The 23,626-nt window shown below is 42.0% G+C and overlaps 2 protein-coding genes across 4 annotated transcripts in view; one reads left to right on the forward strand and one right to left on the reverse strand.

Moving 5' to 3' along the window:
* fanca (FA complementation group A) overlaps positions 1-12,364 on the forward strand; it is a 28,936-nt gene extending 16,572 nt beyond the window's left edge. For 2 of the 3 annotated variants that reach the window (XM_085167260.1, XM_085167258.1), the window contains exons 22-42: positions 239-372; positions 462-532; positions 930-1,029; positions 1,146-1,333; positions 1,578-1,668; positions 3,166-3,363; positions 3,511-3,584; positions 4,712-4,840; positions 5,062-5,143; positions 7,103-7,272; positions 7,428-7,533; positions 7,625-7,684; positions 7,773-7,877; positions 7,998-8,113; positions 8,456-8,612; positions 9,185-9,247; positions 11,111-11,204; positions 11,309-11,384; positions 11,584-11,740; positions 11,828-11,926; positions 12,040-12,364. In XM_085167260.1, the coding sequence (XP_085023386.1) occupies positions 239-372; positions 462-532; positions 930-1,029; positions 1,146-1,333; positions 1,578-1,668; positions 3,166-3,363; positions 3,511-3,584; positions 4,712-4,840; positions 5,062-5,143; positions 7,103-7,272; positions 7,428-7,533; positions 7,625-7,684; positions 7,773-7,877; positions 7,998-8,113; positions 8,456-8,612; positions 9,185-9,247; positions 11,111-11,204; positions 11,309-11,384; positions 11,584-11,740; positions 11,828-11,926; positions 12,040-12,132 (2,363 nt within the window). In that variant the 3' untranslated portion in view covers positions 12,133-12,364. The remainder of the gene's footprint in view (positions 1-238; positions 373-461; positions 533-929; positions 1,030-1,145; positions 1,334-1,577; positions 1,669-3,165; positions 3,364-3,510; positions 3,585-4,711; positions 4,841-5,061; positions 5,144-7,102; positions 7,273-7,427; positions 7,534-7,624; positions 7,685-7,772; positions 7,878-7,997; positions 8,114-8,455; positions 8,613-9,184; positions 9,248-11,110; positions 11,205-11,308; positions 11,385-11,583; positions 11,741-11,827; positions 11,927-12,039) is intronic. The other variant, XM_085167259.1, reaches the window with a different exon arrangement.
* On the reverse strand, positions 12,211-23,338 carry znf276 (zinc finger protein 276). The gene is made up of 12 exons (XM_085167261.1): positions 22,897-23,338; positions 20,702-20,998; positions 20,116-20,431; positions 19,974-20,020; positions 19,473-19,889; positions 17,568-17,649; positions 17,402-17,482; positions 16,804-16,923; positions 15,896-15,971; positions 15,324-15,441; positions 14,222-14,321; positions 12,211-13,546 (listed from the first exon to the last, which is right to left on the reverse strand). Exons 2-12 carry the CDS (start codon positions 20,955-20,957, stop codon positions 13,279-13,281), a joined length of 1,881 nt encoding a protein of 626 aa, XP_085023387.1. The 5' UTR covers positions 20,958-20,998; positions 22,897-23,338; the 3' UTR covers positions 12,211-13,278.
* Between the last annotated feature and the right edge of the window lie 288 nt (positions 23,339-23,626).

The following is a 23,626-nucleotide window of genomic DNA, read 5'->3' on the forward strand; positions in this document are numbered from 1 at the left end:
CTCTAATAAAGAGTTTTTTGTTTTGTTTGTTGCTTTTGGCTTGTTGTGTTGTGAACCACAAGATGGCGCCACAGTATGTGAATCAAAGACCCTCAGGAATAGAGTGTCTGTTATAAAGGCTCAGCTACTGAACAATGTGTACGTTTGAAAAAGTATACAAAATAGTTTTGATGAAGGCTTAGCCTGTGTGAGGCGTTCAGGTTCCTCCACAGTTTATTCAACACTCACGTGTCCTCAGACATGTCGGCCCAGCTGTCCAGGATCTCACACACGCTCGGTGTTATCTTCCCTGGTCGTCCCGATGATCCGATTGGACAAAAGGTCATCAGTCTTCACACTGACGCTCCTCCATCCTCCGAGCTCCATGTCAAAGTACGCACTGATGAAAGTCTATAAATCGGCAGCCCTCTCGCTGTATGTGTGTGCTAACTAGTATGCATTTTTTATTGACTCTCTCTCAGGTTGTCAATATGATCCTAAGAAACTTCTGCCAGTGCTTGCTGAATTCTTCCAAATCAAACCCTCCGAATAAGTGAGTAGGAACTTTCAGGAAAAGTTGCAAATCGTATATTTAAATAATCCTGAGCTCTTTTTAAAAGCCTTGCCAGACTCGAAGCCTTTAATAGAGCTTTGCAATAACAGATAACAAGTTTCTAAATAGTTTCGAATCATCAACACCGAATCTGGAATCCTGATTCTGACTGATTTGAAGGTGTGATAAAACCAACATGTGTCCCTTTGTGTTGTCAAAATATTAACTAGTGCCTGTAAAGTGAAAGTTGACCTCTGCAAGATGTAAATCAGAGTCTTCTTATATAAAGAGCTATAGAAAACAATAAATTAAAGTTATATTTGATCGTCAAATTACATCCTAATCAGTTTCCTTTCAGTCGACTAATTGCTGCTGCTCTAATTGTTTGCGTCTTTAGACAAAGCCCATGGGCCTCGAGGTTTGTGAGCGCTCTGCTTGGTAACACACAGCTCCTCTCCAGCCTCATGCACAGACTCTGGGACCTGCTTCACAACCAGGTGCATAAACCCACATTTATTCCCTCTATATCTGACTTTCACTTTGTGTCGTGGACTTTTAATTTTATTCTCATTCTTAAGAAAAAAAATAAGTATTTTTATTCTTCTATATGAAGTGGCTGTCGCTGAATGCTGCCCATATACTTGGCCTGGCAGCATTCCTGGTCCACCTGTATTCCTCGGGGTCTCGCGGTCCTCTGGTTCAGTTGGTGCCGCCCATTCGGCTTGAGCCAGTGCCGGCTGAAGAGGCTCTGAGCTCAGCGCTGTCCTGCAGCACACACGCCAACATGCTGTTCTGTGCCAGGTGAGGCTTTCCATGCATGGATGTTGACTTTTAATGGAGCATTTTAATGATTGCATGCTCTCTTTATGTGCCTACAGCAGAGAAAGTTTACTGGTTAACGTGTGTGGATATCATCTTTAATTCCTTTGTTAATGATAATGCCCTGCACCTGTAACTAACAAGGATTGGCCATGCATACAATCCACATCTTTCCATCTACAATATATGTTCAGTAATAGTGATTTGGCTCATTGTGGATGTCCAGGTTGTGTGTAGCAGCTGTCTGTTATGGGATCTGCAGAGAGGACTCACTGCCTCAACAGCAGGACTGTATCCCCCATAGTCTCTATAAGAAGGTAACATTTTTTATTTGACATGTGATTAAGTAATGAGGTTTGCTTATTGCTTTTCTTTCCAGAATTTATGCAAACCTTTCCAGAATAATTTCTTGGTGGCCGTTTGTTTGTCTTATGCTTTTTCTTATTTCCTGTCATATACATACTGCGACAAATGTGGACCCCAACCAATCACAGCAGATGGCCCCGCCCCTCCCTGAGCCTGGTTCTGCCGGAGGTTTCTTCCTGTTAAAAGGGAGTTTTTCCTTCCCACTGTCGCCAAAGTGCTGCTCATAGGGGGTCATATGATTGTTGGGTTTTTCTCTGTATCTATGAAGCGCCTTGAGGCGACTTTTGTTGTGATTTGGCGCTATATAAATAAAATTGAATTGAATTGAATTGAATGCTCATATTCTTGGAAACTTTTAATTAAAGATTTCTGTGTATGTAAAGTAATCTATGTGAACTTTTACTGTTAAATATTAGAGATCCCTAATTTGCCCATTTTAGACTCACAGCTCTTACTGTGAGCACAGAAGCCCCACCCACTGAGCCAATCAGACGAAAGCTGTCTTAACTCTTTCCCCCATAAAGATGACATTTGATGACTTTGCCCAGTAGCCTTAATGACAAGTTTTGACACCTCAGTATATATCAATAAAGATGTGGTTTGATGGCTATTAGAATAAAGTACACGCTCTAATTTCTGATGCAAACCCGAACATTTTGTTCTATAAGCAGGTATGAAATATGACAGAAATCACTCATTTCAGAAAAAGAGCTTTGATGATAATTCATTATAGGCTGTCACTGGGTAAAGAGTCAAAGGTGGCCTTAATGGGTGTAAAGCAGCTGGTTTCTGGCAGAGTGTGACCTAAGGGGCTGCACAAAGTCACAGAAAAGAGACCAATAAGGAATTTTTCTTTTAACTGTAACCAACACAAAGCAATTCTAGTGCAGCACAGCAATAAAAACATGGAGCTGGTAATGAGCATAATGGGTCACCTTTAAGCACAGGGTTAAATTTGAGGGCTAAATCTAGAAAACAGATGTGTCCAAAACTGAGACTTGCAATAAAATAAAACAGAAACGCAGAACTACCTCGCACCCTGCCTTTGACAAGCTGAAATAAAAGCATGTGATCAAATAGTTTCTAATGAGCTTATGTTTCCTGCACACTTGCTCGGCCTTGGCTATGAAAGGAGGGCGGTGCAAAGTTTTGATTTTATTGTGTAAAAAGAAGCGAAACAAATGCAAATATCATGACAGACGCTGCACAGTCACAGTGCAAACCACTTCTTTGCTCAGTGCTTGCATTTGCACCTTTATTTAATCGATAAAGCCAAACAAACAGCCCGAATAAACAAAGTGCGATATAGAATAAAGTCTTAAAACTCATTAAAAACACCTCCTGCCTTTATTACATCATTCTGTGTATCGTCAGTCTTAACCAGCTTTCTGGGCCTTCCCTCCTTTCATTACTTAAAACTACTTATACTATCGTGTGTTTGTGTTTAGCTTCTGTACCTCATCCCACGACTGTTACCTGAGGCCAGAGGGACTGTAGCTGATGCTGGGCTAAGTGAACAACTGGAGGAGAAACAGACCGGGCTGTGGAGCAGCATCACTGACTCCAACAACACCTGGAGGAAGACGGCCTGGCATCTGTGGAGGAACGCTGCCTTCCAACAGCTCGGACAGATACCACAGTATCAGGTCTGTGTTGGGTCCCCTGTTTCTCCATCAAACACACACCTGTGCAAACATTGTTTGCATTAATGAGCACAGGTGTTTGAGTGCATGTAGAAAATGATTCATGCTGTATTGATGTAATAATCATGAAGTCTCCTTATGTCTGTCTAGTTATTGTTCTCAGAATGGTTAGCGAATGAGCTGAGAGTACTGAGGAGTGAGGACGCCCTGCCTGACGCTGAACGGTAAGACGGCAAACACACCGTGTGAGTTTAGAAAATAAAATCTTAAAAAGTTTAATCTAAAGTTTAGAAACTCTGCACTTAAAATAAAAAAAAGTGGAGGCTGGCCCAGCCTCCACTTCCAGGATGAATCCTTATGCATGTACAGATCGGTTGAAGCGGTGCTGCAGATTTTATGATCCTGTTGCAAATCAGCTGTTTCACCACAGACCTCGAACTTGTGCAGAGGACTTCCAAGCAAAAATACTGAAGCTGTGGTGGTCTAGAGGTGCAGAAGAGGACTTTGAAGGAGAGATTGGTTAACTTAAAATCTGAAATACTTCTTTCTCTGGTCAAAGGAGCTTGCAAAGAAAAGTGTCTGGACTTCTTTAAGTTGCTTGAAGACGTTTCACCTCTCATCCGAGAAGCTTCTTCAGTTCTAAGGTCAAATGGTGGGGAGTCCCAGATTTAAACCTAGTGGGAGTTTCCCCCCACAGAGGGACAAAAGGACCCCCTGATGATCCTCTAATCGCCTGAGCCAAGGTGTGGAACTGGGTGTGGGTCACAATCAGCCAGAGTTTTGGGTGAGCTCATTGTGAAACCTGGCCCCACCTTATCATGCGAATTCCTGAGGTCAGAGGGCCCAGGATGTGAGTGGGCGTTAAGGTGTCTGGGGAGGGAACTCAAAACTGGATTATAGATGGCAGACAGTTGGTGTCGTAAACCACCGCCTCTGTTCAAAAATGGTCGCTCACAGTGGACATAGATGCTTCTTTCACTCCTCTTTCAAACCATCTGTCCTCTCTGTCCAAAATGTGAAAGTTGGCATCCTCGAAAGAGTGACCTTTGTCCTTTAAATGCAGATGGACAGCTGAGTCTTGTCCCGTGGAGGTGGCTCTTCTATGTTGTGCCATGCGCTTGTGAAGTGGCTGTTTGGTCTCTCCAATGTAGAGGTCTAGGCATTCCTCAATACACTGTACAGCAAACACCACATTGTTAAGTTTGTGTTTTGGAGTTTTGTCTTTCGGGTGAACCAGTTTTTTTCTGAGTGTGAAAATTTCATCTTTCTGTGATGAAATTTCTTTCCCTGCCCCTCTAAAGGAAAAAAAAAGTTGTTTGGGTTCCTTTTATTTATTTGTTCCTCTCTGCAGTCAGGAGTATCAGCAGTGGGCCTGCATGGAGCTCTACCTGACTCATCCAGAGAAGCAGGGAGGCTGCGGAGGAGACATGAAAAGCCTCTGTTCTCATTTGCTTAATGCCATCATGGACCAGCAGTTAAGGTACTAGTAGTTAACATTAATGTGCAAAGTCCTTAAAATGAACCTGTCAGATATTTGACAAGAACCCAAATAAAAATGTTTCTTCAAGTCAGGAAGGGCGCGGTGGGAGAGGCAAAGTGCTCGTGGTAACTTAAAAACCTCTTTTAGAGCCTGGAAAGGTTCAGTTAACCTGACAAACTGTGTTTGTGGATTTGTGTCCATGTGTGCATATTTGATGTCAGCAGTTGGCAGAGCCTGGAAGCACAACAGCACAGAGTGCCAGGAAGAGGAACCTGCTTACCAGACATCCTGTCCCGACTCCAGGTGCGTGTACACTAACTGCACCACTCTGAAAAGCTTGTTTATTATAAACCTGGTAAAAAAAAAAAAAAAAAAAGAATCTAATGTAATATTTAAGAAATTATTACATATGGGAAAAAAAAGAAGTCGGTTTTGCTTTGTTTCTGTATAACAGTCAAACTGCTGTAGATCAATAACACCATCTGGACTTTTATATGCTATTTTTTATCATTGTTTCTGCAGTTTTATCAATTGCTGAAACAGGAAGTAAAATTTTAAAATGTGCTGCACAATAATGTTTAATATTTAGTATTTACTGTTATATTCCCATAGATAATTGTGATGTTGTTTATTGTATTGCTCTCGTTTTCTTCTGCTTGTTTTCTTTTTTCTTTCTCAACAGGTGATCCAGGTGATTGATATATGTATTTTTTTTTTGTCTGCTTATTTAGTTGTTTTTCTTTTTTTTTGCACTTTATCCCCGTCCCTCTTCTCCGCTGTTTTTTCCCCCTCTTCCTTTCTCTCTTTTCTTTTCCTCATTCAAGTCTGTCCCGTATCTAGCAAGTGAAAATAAAAAAATAAATAAAATAAACAATAAAAGGGGAATCAAATAGACCATTACGGCAAGGCTGGGATGGTCAATTTGGTAAAGTAAATCCGTTGGGCATCTTTCTTCACCTTTAGACAATAATTCTGATGGCAAAAGAACCAAACGGGACAGGCAAAAAAAAAAGTACAATTTTAAAAAGTATTCATGACTATAAAAAAATGATACGCAACTTTGAAAGTTCCTTTTCCCCTCATTTCTGCAGCAATGGCATATGGATGGGCTGTATAGACATTATAGTTAATAAAGTGTGGTAAAAATAATGTTTATATTGAGGTATATTATATTAAAGCTAGCAACTTCACACAAAACATTTTGTGATCAAGAAAAATATTTTAGTGAAGTGATCTTCTTATATATATATTCTCACAGGGCGATCGTGGCTCAAGAGTTGGGAGTTCGCCTTGTAATTGGAAGGTTGCCGGTTCGAGCCCCGGCTTGGACAGTCTCCGTCGTTGTGTCCTTGGGCAAGACACTTCACCCGTTGCCTACTGGTGGTGGTCAGAGGGCCTGGTGGCGCCAGTGTCCGGCAGCCTCGCCTCTGTCAGTGCGCCCCAGGGTGGCTGTGGCTACAATGTAGCTGCCATCACCAGTGTGTGAATGTGTGGATGACTGGATATGTAAAGCGCTTTGGGGTCCTTAGGGACTAGTAAAGCGCTATATAAATACAGGCCATTTACTTATAATAAAATAATATAATCTTAGCCTTTTAATTTTTTTTTTTTTTTTTTTTTTTTTTTTTTTTTTTGCCTGTCCCATTTGGTTCTTTAGGCGTCAGAATTATTGTCTGAAGACCAACAAGGATACCCAATGGATTTACTTTGCCAAATGGATCATCATGGCATTGCCGTATTGGTCCATTTGATCGACCTTTGTTTTTATTATTTATTTTATTTTATTTTCAGTTGTTACAGACGGGACAGACATGAGTGAGGGATAGGAAAGGGAGAAAGAAAGAGGAAGGAAAAGAAAAACAGAAGGGGAGAGGGACAGTGAGAAAGGGGGGGAAAAAATTATCTCCGGGATCACCTGTTGAGAGAATTAGCTTTTTAATTTGATTTAAAAAACATGCAACAAAAATTCTGAATGCTCAATGACTAAAAAAAAGCCCTGAAAATTAAAGAGCGTGGGTTTGTGAAAAATGGCTACAGAATGAGTAAAAACTCCTTAAGTGTCACACTTCACTCTGCAGAACAAGCAGAAATATCAGTAGTAGTAAAGTTTGTCTTTTTTTAGACGTAAAAACAGAAAAAATAAAAGCCCTCGTACACAGAAGTTGCACAGCAGCTTCCACGTTGTTTTTTACTCATTAGTGTACAGTCTGTGTGACTTGAGTTAAACTAGTGAATAACACGTACGTGCTTGTGTATGTGCAGGAGCTTGTGTATGAGATGGACATGATGGAGCGGTCTGGCAGCCGTGGCAGCAGAGCTGGTGTGGGTGACTTCCTGTTTGAGGTGTTGTTTCAGAGATGCTCCTCTACAGTGACCTCACAGAGCATCAGCACTGACGTCAGCCTGCAGCGCTTGCTGCATGCATGGAACAGGTACGCTGTTAAATATGAGAAGGGAGGCATTGCAGGGGCGTGGCCAAAGGAGGGGCTGTAAAAGGCTGATGGGGTATTGCTGGCACACTCGTTCTGTGATGTGTCGGCTCATTGCGATTGTTAATCCGCTGAATTGCTGTTTGTGTGTGTGTCAGAGTGCTCCTGGCTCTTCCAGCTGTGTTGTTGATTAAAGTAAACACTGATGGAGGGGGAACAACACTGAGCTGCAACAAGCTAATAGAACACATCAACCAGCATCAGGTGAGCAGCTCATTTAATGTCTCTTATTAATCTGATTTACATGTTTGGCTGGAAAAAGTACTTTTTATGCTCCCCTCTGTTCGTGCACTAGAGGAAAGCGTGTTCTCCAGCAGGCGTGCTGTCCTGCAAGATAACTGCACACTTCCTGAGAGTAAGAATCTTTCTGAAATCTAAAGTTTATACAGTTTGTATCTTTAGGTGAGCTTGTGAGATTATTGAGAGTTGTGCTTCCTCTCCAGGGTCTGTTAGGTGCCAGTGTACGTTGTGGACAACCAAGATATGAAGTCAACAAAGCCTGGTCTCAGATCAGCGTGCAATGTCCTGTTTTGTTGATCTCCACAGTGGTACTGTCTGTTTATCACTGGAATCACAGATCAGTGATCTATTAGAGCCTGTGTGAAGCCTACGATGTTGTGTAGAGACATGACAGTAATATAGCGTCTTTGTTGTGTGTCCGTGTGCAGCACTGGTGGCAGCGTCTCCGTCCGGTCCTCTTGTCACTGTGGCGTCGTCTGTGTGATGAACAGACGCTGCCGGAGCAGCTGCAGCTCCTCGCAGAATGTCAGCACTGGGCCTGCAGGTAACGCCTCCTTCATGAACCACTGTCAGCAAATTATGTACACCTCCTCACAGCTGCTCACAGTCACATGACATATGTTCACATCTTAGACTGCCTTGATATCTGTAACAGCTTTGCACACTTTTCTTCGTATCAGCCACCTTCATGAGCTTCATGGGGTTTGTTGTGGCTGCATTAGTGCAGAGTAGTCCTGCAAATGTGATGCAGACATAAATGCTTGTTGCTGCACTTATGGTGAAACATATTAAATGAATCCTCCTTTGGTTCTAATAGTTCTCAAAAGTGTCTAATTATCTTGGTGAACCCTACATGTTAAAGTTTTTCTTTCTATCTGCTCTGCAGTTTGGAGAAAGGCCAGCTGCTGCAGATGCCTCCAGCTGCAGCCCTGCTGCTGGCGGCCAGCCTTCATCGTGTCTGGCGAGGCTGTGAGGCAAACAAGCCGAGCTTCAAAGCTGCTTTGAATTTCCTGCGACCAGACAGAGACTCCAAATACAGACAGGTAAGAGCATGAAACTAATTCTACATGCTGTCCATTTTTTCACAGTTAGTGCACCATCTAATTCTATCTAATGGGCAAAAGACTGTGAATTCTTCAGAAGCTCCACCCACCACCAGCCACTCAGACGAAAGCTGGCTTAAAAGAAGTGGGAGAAGCTGAAAGGGTTTGTTTAATAAGACAAATCCACTGTCCTCTTTTGAACAGAGCATCCAAAGTTAGCCAATCAACAGCAACAAAAGACTTGCAGCTGCTGCCCTTTCTGAAAAAACGTTGGGTGGTTTTATGGAGTCATTCTCAGCAGCTGTTAATTTGGCTCCTATATTTAAATTTATTATATACAGATCACATACAGGCAGTTTGATTGCAACATAATAGAACATAATAAAAGTCTAATAATGTGGATGAAAGGTATATAAATCTAAACTTCTGATTAAGGGAATAAAAAGTAGAGTAGAACAAAAGTATGACACTGAGAGGTTCACTGTCTGACTGAGCTCATCTCCATCCTGCTTATTTGGTCTCCAAAGCTTCCAGTCACTTTTTCAAAAATGCTGCTGTGTTTCTGCTTCCAGGTGCTCGTTTTCCTTCTTTTCCTGTGCGTTAACGACCACCTGACAACACTGCTATATCCTCAGGTAACTGACCACCTAAACAACAACGCTGGAATTTAGAACTGTGCAACATTCACACTCATAAACAAGTTCTCAGAGTGGAAACAGGTCTTTCCAAGGTATTTGTCTAGTCTGTTTTTGTTCCACGAATCCTACACAGAAACAGTCCAGGAACACAGGAACTGACTGTGAAGACATGCACAACTTATATGAACATAACATTAGCAATTTAAATATGATAATTGCTTATTTTATTTCAATTTGTAGGATAACAGTATTTTATTAGCAGTATGGTCTTGACTAGGGATGCACCGATACCGATACTGTAAAATGTGTGTGTACTCATACTCGTAAAAGTTAACCGATACCATGAACCGATACTAACTTATTTCATTAATCAGAGGGTGGCTTGTCATTTCTGTTGTAGTTTTTTAGATTGGCCACTAGGGGGACATCCCGCGCTAAACAGGCACAGGGTTAGACGAGTCAGACTGGCAGCTCCAGATAAAAAAAAAGAGAAACTGGAGGCTGCTGTAGCTAGTGTTGCCAACTCCTCAGTAAGGAAAATCGCTATTGGTTGTCCTAAAAGTCGCTAGAAGTCGCTAAATGACGTCATCACCTAATTTGCATAATTTGTCATGCTAATGTAATTGTAACCTACGTTGCTGGAGAGAGAAATAACATCGTGGAGGAGACATAAAGTGAGCAAAAAACGTCCTAAATGCATTTAGAATTTATTTAGAACTACAAATTCAATTTCTTTTAGCAATTATTTGTTTTTTGTAATGTCTTTCACGTCTTTTTTTAGCGACTTTTTTTTTTTTTTTAGAAAAAAAGTCGCTAGGGGGTCTGAAAACTCGCTAAATATAGCGACAAAGTCGCTAAGTTGGCAACACTGGCTGTAGCTAGGCTAAACAAAATGTCAGCAGTGTGGACCGGAACAGCCAACTTTAACTCGGGTTTTGGAAAAGCGATAAAAAAAAAAGTCAAGAGAAAATCCACGGGCAGTTAAAATAACAGAGGCTCTGACTCGTTTTATTGCTCTGGATGACCAGCCACTGCCAGTCGTGGAAAACATAGGATTGCACCGTCTCCTCAACATACTCGAGCTGCGATATGAAATTCCCAACCGCCCACACATCAGGGAGATAATGGTGCCAAAACTTTCTTAAGAGGTAAAGACAAGCAGTGTGTGCGCGATGTCAGTCCTCGGTTTAACGGCGCAGTGGACTGATGATCCACGGGCAGATGAGGAGTTCATCAATGCCAAATACTTTCGTTATTTTGTTTGTTTGTTTACAATATGGACACTCTGCAACAATTTAAAAGTTTATTTTTTTCTCAAACCTAATTTGTATTTATTTTATTCCAAACAGAAGTGTTTATTTATTATTCTGAAAGCTCGAGACAGTGCCAATAGTTCAGTGATATTTTGTTAAATTACAATGTGGAGACTCTGCAATAATTTAACAGAAGTGCTTATTTTTCACTTGAAATTTTTTTGTGGTCATTTTTATTAAGATTTTATTTTTTATCAGCAGAGAATAAAATAAATGTGTGTGTGTGTGTGTGGTAGAAGTATCGGTTTTTGTACTCTGTATCGGCAAGTACTCAGATCCAAGTGTCGGTATCGTATCGGTTTGAAGAAATTGGTATCGTTGCATCCCTAGTCTTGACCCCAACCTCTGGACCCTGGTGCTGCTTTTGATATTCTGCGTGTATAAAAGTTCTTTTTATGGATTTGTGTCCATGTGAGCACCTGCCCGTCAACCAATGAGAGCTGGGATAGGAAGGAAACGGATATGAATGGAAAATAATGCAAAATAAATTGAAGAGGAAAAGACAAGACTGTATTGTTTTTGTTATTGGTTTTTTTTTTTCCTCTAGGAGAGGAGCTATGAAGAAGGCCGGGCTTTATGCACAGAGCTCCTGGCTGTGTTGATGGACTCTCCTGATTGGCTGCTCATCTTTAAGTCCAGCGGTAAGGTGAACAGCAGCTCGGCGCTCCGGTCATCATTTAAATCTGATTTGAATTTGATGTGGTTGAACTGATGTGCTGCTTTTTTATTTTTCACTCAATTCCAGAGCAAAGCATTTATCAGTCGGTTACCATGGTGACGTCAGATGACTTTACAAAACTAATGCCGTGGGCTTTCTGCAGGTGAGTGTTGCAGCTGCTTAGTGGAGGTGGGGCCTTGCAAACAGCTAGGTTGATTCATGAATGCCACATAAATTAAATGCTGCTCTGCACTAAAGGCCAAAACACACAAACGTGACAAGATGGAAGTTCCAACCTCACCTCTTATCAATATTTGTACCTGTCGTACCTTCTAAATTTCCTTGTGTTCATGGCCAATCAGTTTGCTGCTCCTGCAAAGCGCCGAGCTCCTACAGAGAGCTGTGCGTTGTCCAGGGTTCCTCCATACTGCCATCGTCTGCTACCTGAGCATGCTGCAGCTCTTCCTGGAAGGAGACACTCAATCACCGGACACTGAATCCTCTAAGAAGCAGCTGGTGGTTTGTACTCTAACTTCTAACTGGTCATATGGCAGTATTGGAGTTGGCTCACTGCTCTGGAATCACGTTCATCATCTGTTTTGGTAGGCGGAGCCTTCCCACATCCTTGGCCGCACCAAGCAGTTTCTTCTGAGAGCCATCTCGCAAACGCCTCTGACTTTACTCTCTTCGGGGCAGCTCCGACAGGTGAGCAGAAGGTGCATCAGCCTGTATATTACCCGTTGCCTCTTTCACACCTGCCTCACACCTTCATATCTCCTTCCTGTCCTGCCTATCTGCTTGTGGTTTTCTCGGTCCAGCTGGAATCCTTGAGTGCAGAACTGGACCCGGAGCTGGCAGCGGCGCTGTCGGTGCAGCTCGAGCCTTCCAGCCCAGAGATGGACTTCCTCTAATCGAGATCTCTCCACGCTAATATTCCAACCCTCCCTCCAACAGAAACACATTGAAACACTGCACTGTTCAGACTCGTCTTTGTAAAAAGAAAACCTGTTTTATTCACACTGGGGGTTTTTTTTCTTGTTTTTTTACACATTACACGCTTTCTTACACACATGTACATCTGAAGCCCTTTCAATGCTACAATTCAAAAGAAGACTTTGATTTGTAATAACTTAATAAAAGCAGTGAGCCGATAAGAAAACTTCCTGGAATTGCAGCACATACAGATGCTTTACTTGGATCAGGCAAAGAGAAGGTCTCAGTATTACAGCTGCATTTAAGCCGGTTACACAGTCAGTAATGTGAATGTCAGATATTAAATGAAGGTATTCAAGATTAACAACACGGTGGTCTTAACAGCTGATTACTCACAAAGCCTACGAAATCAGTTATTGTCGGACTCTGAGCAGCAGTGTAAAACATCTGATTTAACTTACTGTAAAATTTTATTTTAGTTCATATTCTAATATTTCTGTGAGAAGGTCAGCTTCAGTAACACCCATCATGACTGAGCTGTATTTTAGTTGGAGTCTGGTCTACTTGGTAGCATCTTTTTCAGTATTTGTAATTTTTGGTTGTTTTATCTATCAAGAGTCAGCGTGATGAGTGCGTTGAGCTCTCAGGGCCACCGTACCGTTCTCTTTTCAAGTTATTATCCTCAGATTTCACAGAGTCATAATTGTACTAACTTTTAATATGATAAATGGTGAACCTGCTGCTGCTGCTGTTTCACAATAAAAGCAAATAAACAATCCGTTTTATTCTGGAAACAGTTACAGGAAGCAATGTGTTTGTTGCAGAAGATGGATGATTTGTCCTTTTGGCCTCTCAGTTAGAGAATACCAGGTGATCAATATAACTCATGAATCGTTATATTAATTTGCACAATGTACAGAAACATTGCTTTGACACTGAACTCTTACCTAATGTCTTTTCTGCTGTGTCATCGACAAATCGGCTGAAAAGTCTTAAGTGTGAAGGAACACTGGATGAACTCAACTGCAGATGCTAAAATGAAACTCCGTGCTACATTGCTGTTTTGTTTCTGGGTCCTGTGCCACAGTTCAAGTATCTCTGCCTTGAATCAAGACTTCCTTCTGTCATCTGTCTTGCTCTTGCTGAACCACCTCCCCGGTCAGCGTGATGGTGTGTAGGTCCGGGTATGTCTGCTGCTGCCCGCTGCCCCTCTGAGCCTCAGCCTGTGTCAGCGGGTGCACCATGGACATGTGCACGTTCAGGTTGTGGGCCTTCTCGAAACGCTTGCTGCACATCAAGCACTCGAACTCCAGGTCGGCCTCGGCTTTGTGTTTGGTCATGTGGTATTTCAGTGATGCTCGCTGGCGACATTGGAAGCCACAAACCTCACATCTGACAGGAGGAAAAAACAAAAGCATTTATAATTTCTCCTGTCTGGGGTTCTGGTTTTTAAACTGGGAAACATGGGTTAGTTTCATTCCTCTCGCTCTCTCAAAAAAAGTGAATTTCTGTTTGTCCTCTTATCAGTTCACTTATGGAGTTCCTCAGGGCTCAGTTATTGTGCCACTATTTTTCTCTATTTTATTTTGACTTTTCGAAGTCTCGTTTCAAAGATTTATTTCCAATAACAGAAGACGACTTTGGTCTCTAGGCTCCGAGCTCATCACTTTCCATACATATTCTGCATATAAAATTGTTCCAGAAAAACCCGTTTTCTGATATCAGTCAAAAAGTGTATTTACTGATCTCGTTGTTCTATCGATGTTTTCCAAATCCCTGAATTTGAGGGGGAGAAATAAATAGGCTGAAACTTTGACTTGGCTATTAAACTCTTGATCCCAGTATGACCGTCTGTCAGCAGGATGCACCGGAGCAAGATGATCTCCCAACTTGGAGATACATAAATCTATGTGCATACATTTGATGGTATATATGACTTGTTCAGTTGAAAGCATATTCTGTGGTTGTGTGATGAAAACAGGAAGCAATTAAAGATTTGTAAAATCAATCTGAAGCCACCAAAAGAGTTTGACGGCTCATGAGCTACAAAAATGTTAAAGGACTTACTGTAGTGGCTTGGCCCCCGAATGCCTCATCTGGTGAACTGATAGGTGTTTTCTTTGTTTGAAGGTTTGACCGCACTGGTCACAAATGTAATTCCTCTCCTCTGGAAGCACACAGACACGACGAGCACGAGCCACAAATTCAGACATTAAAGTAAGGTAAAAAAACATCTTTATAAACATTAATTTATGCAATGCTAACAATAAGTGCTTAGAAATGGAAATGACTGATTTAGGCTACGTTCACACTGCAGGCGAAAGCGCATCAAGTCCGATTTTTTTGACCCTATGCGACCCATATCCGATCATGGTATGACAGTGTGAACGGCACAAATCCGATATTTTCAAATCCGATCTGGGTCACTTTCGTATGTGGTACTGAATCCGATACATATCCGATGTTTCAGAAAGCGACTGCTGTTTGAACGGTCAAGTCGCATTAAATCCGTCTTTTACGTCACCGACACAAGACAGACGCCAATTATCAGCACTGGAGAAGACATCGTGAACGCTTCCTGGTCAACAAGTGTAGATGTCAGTGAAACTGTTGGGAAGACAACGTTGGAGAAACGTGAACATTTTATTTGTTCTGTATAATCTGCAGATTCTGACAGAAATCTGCAACTATCCTTTGAAGCACCGCTCCTCTAAAACAGCAACAAGGATAATTATTAGGTTATCTACATTATTATGTAAATAACAAAATAACTTCCGAAGTCTTTATATTAAGGCCATCAGTCAAACAATACTGTTGCTCTGGGTCTAAACAGAGCGCGTTGTGTGTGACGTCTTCTTTTGCGCATGCGGGCCGCTTTGAGCGTTCACACTAGAGCGCGTTTGCTGTCGCATTTTATTCGTAGTGTGAACGAGCAGACAAAAAAATCGGATTTGATCAAAAAATCGGAATTGAGCATTAAGACCTGCAGTGTGAACGTAGCCTTTCTAACATCAGTACTGCGTTCCACGTGTCTGAGGAAACTTTTAGATTCGTGTATCATTCTTCAGAAACAGCCTAAATGTGAAAAGCGTGCATAAAAACAGCTATAAAGAATTATTTCTCACTCAAAGCTGGAAAGCCAGAAAGTCAGTCAAACCTGACATCTCACCTGTGTGGATGAGCTTGACATGCCGCTGCAGGTAGCGGTCGATCATGAAAACCTTGTTGCAGCCAGGGTGAGGGCACGGTCGCTCCCTCACCTCCTCGTGATGTTCCTTGATGTGTTTCTAAAAAGTCAGCAAACAGCAACACAATCAATCGTATATACAGATGGTTTTAACTGCTTTGCAGTCAAGGACAATTCATTTTAAATGGAAATAACTCATTATTATTCTTTGTTGTTGTTTTAACATTAGAGAATGTTCATCTCTGATACTATCACCAATCTGCAACAATCAATCTCATCTGTTATTATTTCATTCATACATATTAAATTCATTTCACTTTATAGTTAGCAGTAAACAGACCTCTGACAGCGCTATGTTCAGGAATTGTTTCAACTTGCTGAAAACAGTTAAACAATATTTAATAAAGAAACATTTCTCCAGTCACCTGAGACCGCTATCCCAAGTTTTTAAAGAAAAGCAAGCCAAGATTATTCATACAGGAGATCAAAACTAGTGCACGGAAACATGCACAACTGAAGGTGGCTTCATTTAACAGTGAGCAGTGAATTCTGACCTTGAGACCATCGGGAGCTCTGTAAACAGCCGTACAACCCTGATATGGACACTTGTAGATGTTGGGGAGCTCCTCCCTTTGAAAAAGAAACACACAGATTGTTAATCTGCATTTCTTCTAAAAATAAACTGACTAACGTTAACTGAAGCAAAGAATAAACTACACCCAAGCTGAAAATGACCTTAACCCTTTAAGACCTACCATAGAACCAAGTCCGCCAGAGCTTATATTATATGTTTACATGCTGTGGAGCCATTTTTGGGAGCATTTCAAGTTGTTATACATCAATACAACCATTATAGCCCAGATTTTAATAATATGTATGCATTAAGTGCATAGTAATTACATAAATTGCAAAAAAGTGCAATAAACTACAAAAAAAATTGAAAATCATTTTTGTTTTTTTTAACATATATTTCTAGTTAGAGAAATTTAAGAGGTTTATTCCTCAAAACTGTAAATACAAAAAAGTTGCACAAAATAGTTTCTAACAACAGGAAATTTATTTTAAGTGTCTTCATAGTTTTATTTTTGAAATACACCAATTTTTATATACTGCAGGAAAAACGAAAATAAATATTATAATGCAAAAGTTCGCGCTGATGGACGTAGGAAGTGTTACAAACAGCTGATCGGATCGGCAAAGCGTGTTTCTGGAATATTATGTTTGTGTTCCTGTAAGTGCTTTTTATGCAGTTTTTGCAAAGCTATATGTGGAAGGAAACTGTGACCGAGGACAAGCTGATGACATAAGATGTAAGTACAACTCCTCAGGTTTCATATGCAAAAAACATTATTGCGCTAGCTTACACGGTTGCAGAGCTACCGGGATTTAAAAACAGTTACGCAAAACAGAGCGTGTCCGCTCTGACCGGCTTTAAAGGGTTAATGGAAGCTGCATCACGTACCCCTTAGGTTTGAACTTATTCTTCCAGCCTGGCTTGGGTCCAGGCTTCTTTCTGATTTTGGGCTCCTCTGGGGCCTTTGAGCTTTTTCTTCTCTTGTTTGGGACGTTGACCCTGTGGGCTCTAGAAGGATAAGGGGAAAATAAATTCAGCTTATGAGAGAAAGACATGGAACATATTCTGTAACTGCAAAGATGCTCACTGTCTCATCCAAAGAGCAAATTAACAGCTCAACCAGGAAACATGAGCCTGTTGCCCTGATGTTTGTGCACAGCTGAGGTTCATTATAGAGCAGCTGTGTGGTAGCAGGCACAGGCTTCTAATTTTTACTGTAGTAAAGGGTTTTTTTTCTTTTACCCTTTATTGTCAGAGTGTAACTGTGACTGTGGCCAGTCAGCAAACCTTTTAAAGACTTGTGATTCTTTACATGCTGCTTTTATATCCATGGAGACCCATACTTAGAGGCTTCATAATAACAGCCTGCACAGCTGCTGAACACTTGACACTAAACTAATCAAATCTACATCGGCCATTATTGTGTTACATTCACAGGCTGATCTACACTACTTCACCATAGCAGGTCTTTTCTATTTGCACCCACCTCTTCTCCGAGTATGGCTCAAACTCCTCATCAGACAGCCCTCCTTTTCTACCCTCATCAAACTCATCTTCAGAGATGACCCTGGACACACACAAACACAACATTTAAAACATTTCAATTTCTAATAATTGCCAAACCACCAGTAAATATGAACTGTGGGACCGACCTGTCAGAAAGATCACTGCCAGCAGTTCTGTCCTCCAGCTGACCCGGAGCAGGAGACAAGGCCTCCTCGTGACCTGTGTAATCTGAAGGAGAGAGGAGAAGAAGAAAATGTTAATCTGAGCAATGATGAGGTCTTAACGTGGGTTTAAGTATGTGCAGAAGAAGAAAAAGTATTTTCTATATTTCAGCTGGGATGTCTGTGCACATCAGTCTCGAGTCTCCAAAAATGAATACACATCTTTAATATTTTATCTTCCTGGAAACACTCATGATATTCAGACATGCTGATGTGAGTCAATCATATATTTTTATTTGATGAAAATAAAAAATATGAACATTTAAGTGCAGATGGTCTGCAAGATCAACAGCATCCCGTGGGAGACTGGGGACACTGAGTCCACATGCGCCTCGAGGCAACTGTTGGTATGATTTGGTGCTATATAAATAAAATTAAATTGAATTGAATGGACCATGTTCAGCTGTTGCACTCAGCTGCGGCTGCAAGGTGGTTGGTGCCTGTTGTGGTGGTAATCCCCGAACCAAATGGTGGACACCAGAGGCGAAGGGAGCCATGAGGCTGAAGAAGGAGTCCTATCAGGCTTGGTTAGCTTGTGGGACATTTACCGACAGGCCAAGCGGAACACAGCTCGAGCAGTGGATGAAGGAAAACTTTGAGTGTGGGAGGAGTTCAGCGAGGCTGCGGAAAAAGACTTTTGGACTGCCTCGAAGAGATTCTGGTGAACCGTCAGGCGACTCAGGAGGGGAAAGCATCATCATCATCATCAACTTTATTTATAAAGCACTTTAAAACAACCACAGCTGACACAAAGTGCTGTACATTGGAACTGTAAAATAAAATTACATAAGATATAAGTAAAAACCAAATAAAAGAAGAGTGAAATCACTAAATAACTACTTCAATTAAAAGAGAAACTAAGTCTCGCTGAGGTTAAAAGCCAAGGAATAAAAGTGGGTTTTAAGACGTGATTTAAAAGTGGACAGTGAAGGGGCCTCTCTAACGTGCATGGGCAAATTATTCCATAATTTTGGAGCCACAATAGAGAGCCACAAACTCTGAGCTTCCTCCTGGATCTTGGTACCTCCAGGAGCAGCTGGTCAGCTGACCTGACAGACCGACAGGGTATGTGGGGATGAAGAAGCTCAGAGAGGTAAGGTGGGGCAAGACTGTGGAGGCATTTAAAAACAAACATAAAAACAAACAAACAAAGCAGTGCTCTACCTGCGCTGTGTATAGTGCTGATGGAGCGCTGCTGACTTTGACTGAGAACATTGTCGAGTGCTGGAAGGAATACTTCTAGGACCTCCTTAATCCCACTGGCACGTCTTCCATGGAGGAAGCAGAGTCTGGGGACAAGGGGGACGACTCACCTATCTCCGAGGGCGAGGTCACTGAGGGAGTTAAAAAAACTCCTGACCGAGCTGGTGGTCCCCAGTTTTAAGAAGGGGGAGCGGAGGTTGTGTTCCAACTATAGGGGGATCATACTCCTCAGCCTCTTCAGCCTTGTGGTGAAGAGAGAGCTGAATGTAAAAACGAAGCTCAATCTACGTCCCACCCTCACCTATGGTCACGAGCTGTGGGTAGTGACCGAAAGAATGAGATTGCGGATACAAGTAGCAGAAATGAGCTTCCCCTGAAGGGTGACTGGCCTCTCCCTTAGATCGGGTGAGAAGTTCAGCCATCCGGGAGGTGCTCAGAGTAAAGCTGCTGCTCCTACACATCAAAAGGAGGTGGCTGCCCATCACTGAGCACAGTGATTATCTGATTGTTGGGGTTTTATCTCTGATCTTGTGCGAGTCTTTTATTGTACAACATAAAACATCTTGAAACAACTGAAGAGGGCTGATACACCGGTAGTCCCAGTGTTACGACTGTAAGCATTCCCACCTTCGTTGTCGCCCGTCCAGTCATCAGGCGCCGAGCTCTGCGTCTGAGCCGTTGCTGCGGGTAGACTGCGCTGAACCACAGTACTAGTACTTCTCGACGAGGTCATTCCGTTCCCGCCGGATTGCTCCTCTTCGTCTTCCTCGCCGTCTTGTTCCTCCTCCTCTGACATCGCTCCATCACCCCTCCCACTCCCTAATGCTCTGTCGCTCGAGCACTGGTTGGAGGTAGCGCTTCGGTGAGTGTCCATGATGTATCTGTGACCATCGACGCAGCCCCAAACAGCCTTAATGGCGCCCAGGCACTGGCCCTCCAGCACCTCCTTCAGGTCGGGGCAGGAGCGGCAGGCCTCTCCGTGGTGATGAGCCCAGGACACCAGACTGTGGAGGCACTTTGTGTCTGAGGTAAAGGATGAGGGAGCTGAAGAAAACAGAAGAGCCTGTTAGAACAGTTCAACTTATGGAACTTCAGCAAGATGGCGTGAGGAAGTAATGTTTTACTTACTTGATGAGCAATGGTTTACAGAGGACTCCGGACCCTTTGCATTCTTCCTGAAACAGACACAAACACTTCCCCATGTTTTTCTGCAGTAAAAACACTTTACAGTCACCCTCAGGTAGATATATTTGTTCTTTTATTGACTCACTGATTTTTCAGGTTCTCCTTCCCCACAGGCGGGAGATTGACTCTCTGCAGAAACCGGATCAGGATGCTTTGGCACTTGTAAAACTTTGCATGGCATTTCTTGCAAATAAATTCCGACAGCCGAGGGTCACGGTCCACCTGGACCCCGACCAGCCTTTGGAAGTCTGTGTGGAACAGAAGCGGTGACTGGGCCACGGCGTCTGACTCCTCGTCTACGATACTGAGGGAATCCCGAGGCCATTTGTTGAAGGCGTGCCGCAAGCTGCGCGGAGAAAACTTCCCGTGACAAAGCCGGCAGACAGCAGCAGAGAGTCTACCTGAGGGGGCATCACAACTTGATTTCATCTTACAGTGCTCCAATAATACAATTTACTAGTGTCCACATTAACAGAGAAATATACAGAATACTCTATTTTACTTGGTTTGTGCCAAACACACAGGATCGACCTCTGATTAGAGGCCCGTAACATTGTTTTTTCTGCACTGGCTTTGCTATGTTAAATAGAGAATCACATGACAAATATCCAACAATAGCTTACACTAACCTCAACTTTCTGTGTTTAAAACGGGTGTAGTGAGCCACTAACCTGAAGATCTGGACTTAGTCTCTGGATGTTTCTGGGCGTCTTCAACTGTCGTCACATTGAAGTCTGCATCGGTGGTCTTTTCTGTTGCACAGTCATTCAGGTAGAAACTGTCTGCGGTTACAGCGGCAGTCTTCCGAGGTCGCCCTCTGTTTCCACGTGACCTCCTCTCACTGGGGACGTCCACTGGCATCGGCGTCCTGCTGAGCTTTTGCGGCGTCTCAGAAGACCTTGTGTGTCTACTTTTCTTCTTCATCATTTATTGTTATTTTTGTCAGCAGCTGATTTCGTGAAGGCTGCCTGTGTCAGTGTAATAAACAATAAAATATTTAAAATATTTAGCATTTCTGAGTTTTAGCTCCATTTAAACACAACCACAGATACATATCAGGGGTTTTTGTGCATATTTTGTGCTCGCCAAAGAGTTTTGGCTTTCTAAAAAAGCAAAATCATCAGGATTGTGATAGAAATATTTAACCCATTTCCCATTTTTAATGAGATTTTATTTACTAAAGATGAAATTACATTTTGTTATGGCCAACAACAGAAAAATTAATACGTTCTGTCAAGTAAGGTACCGCAAACTATTTACTTTAACTACAAATTGATCAATCCTGTTTATTATGTTGCTCCAAAGTTTCATTTAGAACCAGAACCAATTGTAAAATGTAAAAACTTATGAAATGTTGCCATCATTCAAACAAGGAGGAAGGAGGCAGGAAGCGTGGATCAACGTGTACATACACTCACCAAGCACTTTATTATTTTATTATTATTAAGTACACCATGTTAGTAGCAGGTTGGACCTCTTTGTCCTTCAGTTGCCATAATTCTTCTTGCTATAGATTCAACAAGGTGCTGGAAACTTTACTCAGAGATTTTGGTTCATACTGACATGCAACCATCACACAGTTGCTGCAGACTGTTGGCTACATACCCATCATGTGAATCTACTGTTCCACCACGTCCCAAAAGTACTCTGTGACTGTGGATGTAATTTTAGTCCAGTTCAAGAAACTAATATGAGATCATTTGAGCTTTGTGACATGGTGCATTATCCTATCAGAAGCAGGCATCAGAAGATGCATTCACTATGGTCATAAAGAAATGGACATGGTCAGCAGAAATACTCAGGTAGGCTGTGGTATTTCAGTGATATTCAGCTGCTATTAAGGGGCACAAAGTGTGCCAAGAAAATATCTCCTACACCTTTACGCCATCACCAGCAGCCTGAACTTTTGATACAAAGTAGGACAGAGGCATGATTTTCATGTTTTTCTATGTCAAATTCAGACCAGGAAATGTTTTTTCACTCCTCTGTTGTCCAGTTCTAGTGAGCCTGTACAAATTGTAGCCTCTTCTGCTGCTATAGCCCATCTGCTTCAACGTTCAGAGATGCTTTTCTGCATACTTTGGCTGTAGCGAGTGGGTGTTTGAGTTACTATCAGCCTGAAGCAGTCTGGCCAATCTCTTCTGACATCTGACATAAGGTGTTTTCACCTGGAGAACTGCTGTTCACTTAATATTTTCACTTTTTTGAACCATTCTCTGTAAACTTTAGCAATGGTTCTGTGGAAAAATCCAACAATTTCTGAAATACTCAGACCAGCCGATCTGCCGCCAACAGCCATGTCACTGATGCTCAGTTTGAACGTCCTCTTGGCCATGTCTACATGCCTAAATGTACTATGTTGCTGCCACGTGATTGGCTGATTACATATCTGTCAACGACCAGCTATACCTAATGAAGTGGTCGGTGAGTCCATGGAGCAGAACGAGGTTTTTTCCCTCATAAAAAAACAGCTGTATAATAAATACAACATTTTTTTAAACCTCATTTAATCTTCTCCGAAACCTTCGTTTTACTTTAAAGACCATAATCAGTCCACCTGTACATTTAATCTTTTTTTCTAAGAAATCTTTAACATTGATGACACAGGAACTCCCTCCATGGATAAAGTTAACAGGACACCAATGCCAATCAAGCCGTAGCACCTTTGATTTAAGCCTCCGATAAAACAAAAACCGTGACAATGGTCCCGGATATTGTTTTTACACTCCAACATGATTTTGTTTACAGATTAATTGAACTAGCGTTAGCTGGTTAGCATGAGTGAGCCTGCTACATTTGTTAGCTGACGTGTTAAAACACAACACACGTGACATAATAATTACAGCACTCGTCGTGGAGGGCCTACCGTGACTGTGCACAGATCCTAGCACTTGGAAAACATGCTGTTCTTAACGTGCAAGAAGGTTTTCATTAGCCGGGAAAACAAACTGTGTGTTTTGTAGCTGCTCCCAGATGTAAACATTAGAACCCGGAAGCGCTACCGGAACAAAACACAGAGTGGTGATACCCGAGAGCGCCACCTGCCGTCCACAGAGAAGAGTCCGGAGGTAGAAGTCTACATCTTTTTTTTAAGAAAAAATATATTTTGTCTGTTTCTTTTTTCGCCTCAAAAGTTAAAATAATTTTCCAGAAATTGTGGCTCAGTTTCTCAAAACAAAAACTGCTTTGTCAAAACTCCACACACAAAACTCCACACACAGACTCACTGCCAAAATGAAAAACAGCACTCAAAACATGTTCTCACATCAGTACACACGGCTGTTATACCGTTTACAAGACTTCCACGTCAGAGTAAAACTGTAACTGACCCCTGAACCTAATAACTGCTTGTGTCACCCTTGGAAACAAGAACTGCAGTCAAGTGTTTGCAATAACTAGCAACGAGTCTTTCACATCACTGTGGAGGAATTTTGGTCAACTCCTCTTTGCATAATTATTTTAATTCAGCCACATTGGGGGGTTTTCAAGCATGAACAGCACTCACTTCCAACTGGTGCCTGTTTAAAGTCTCTCTAAGTAAGACGATCACATAAAAAATTGTAAAATAGAGTGGTCTTCATCCTCAAATATACACT

Source organism: Neolamprologus multifasciatus, chromosome 7 (assembly GCF_963576455.1).
Source record: "Neolamprologus multifasciatus chromosome 7, fNeoMul1.2, whole genome shotgun sequence".
NCBI lineage: Eukaryota > Metazoa > Chordata > Actinopteri > Cichliformes > Cichlidae > Neolamprologus > Neolamprologus multifasciatus.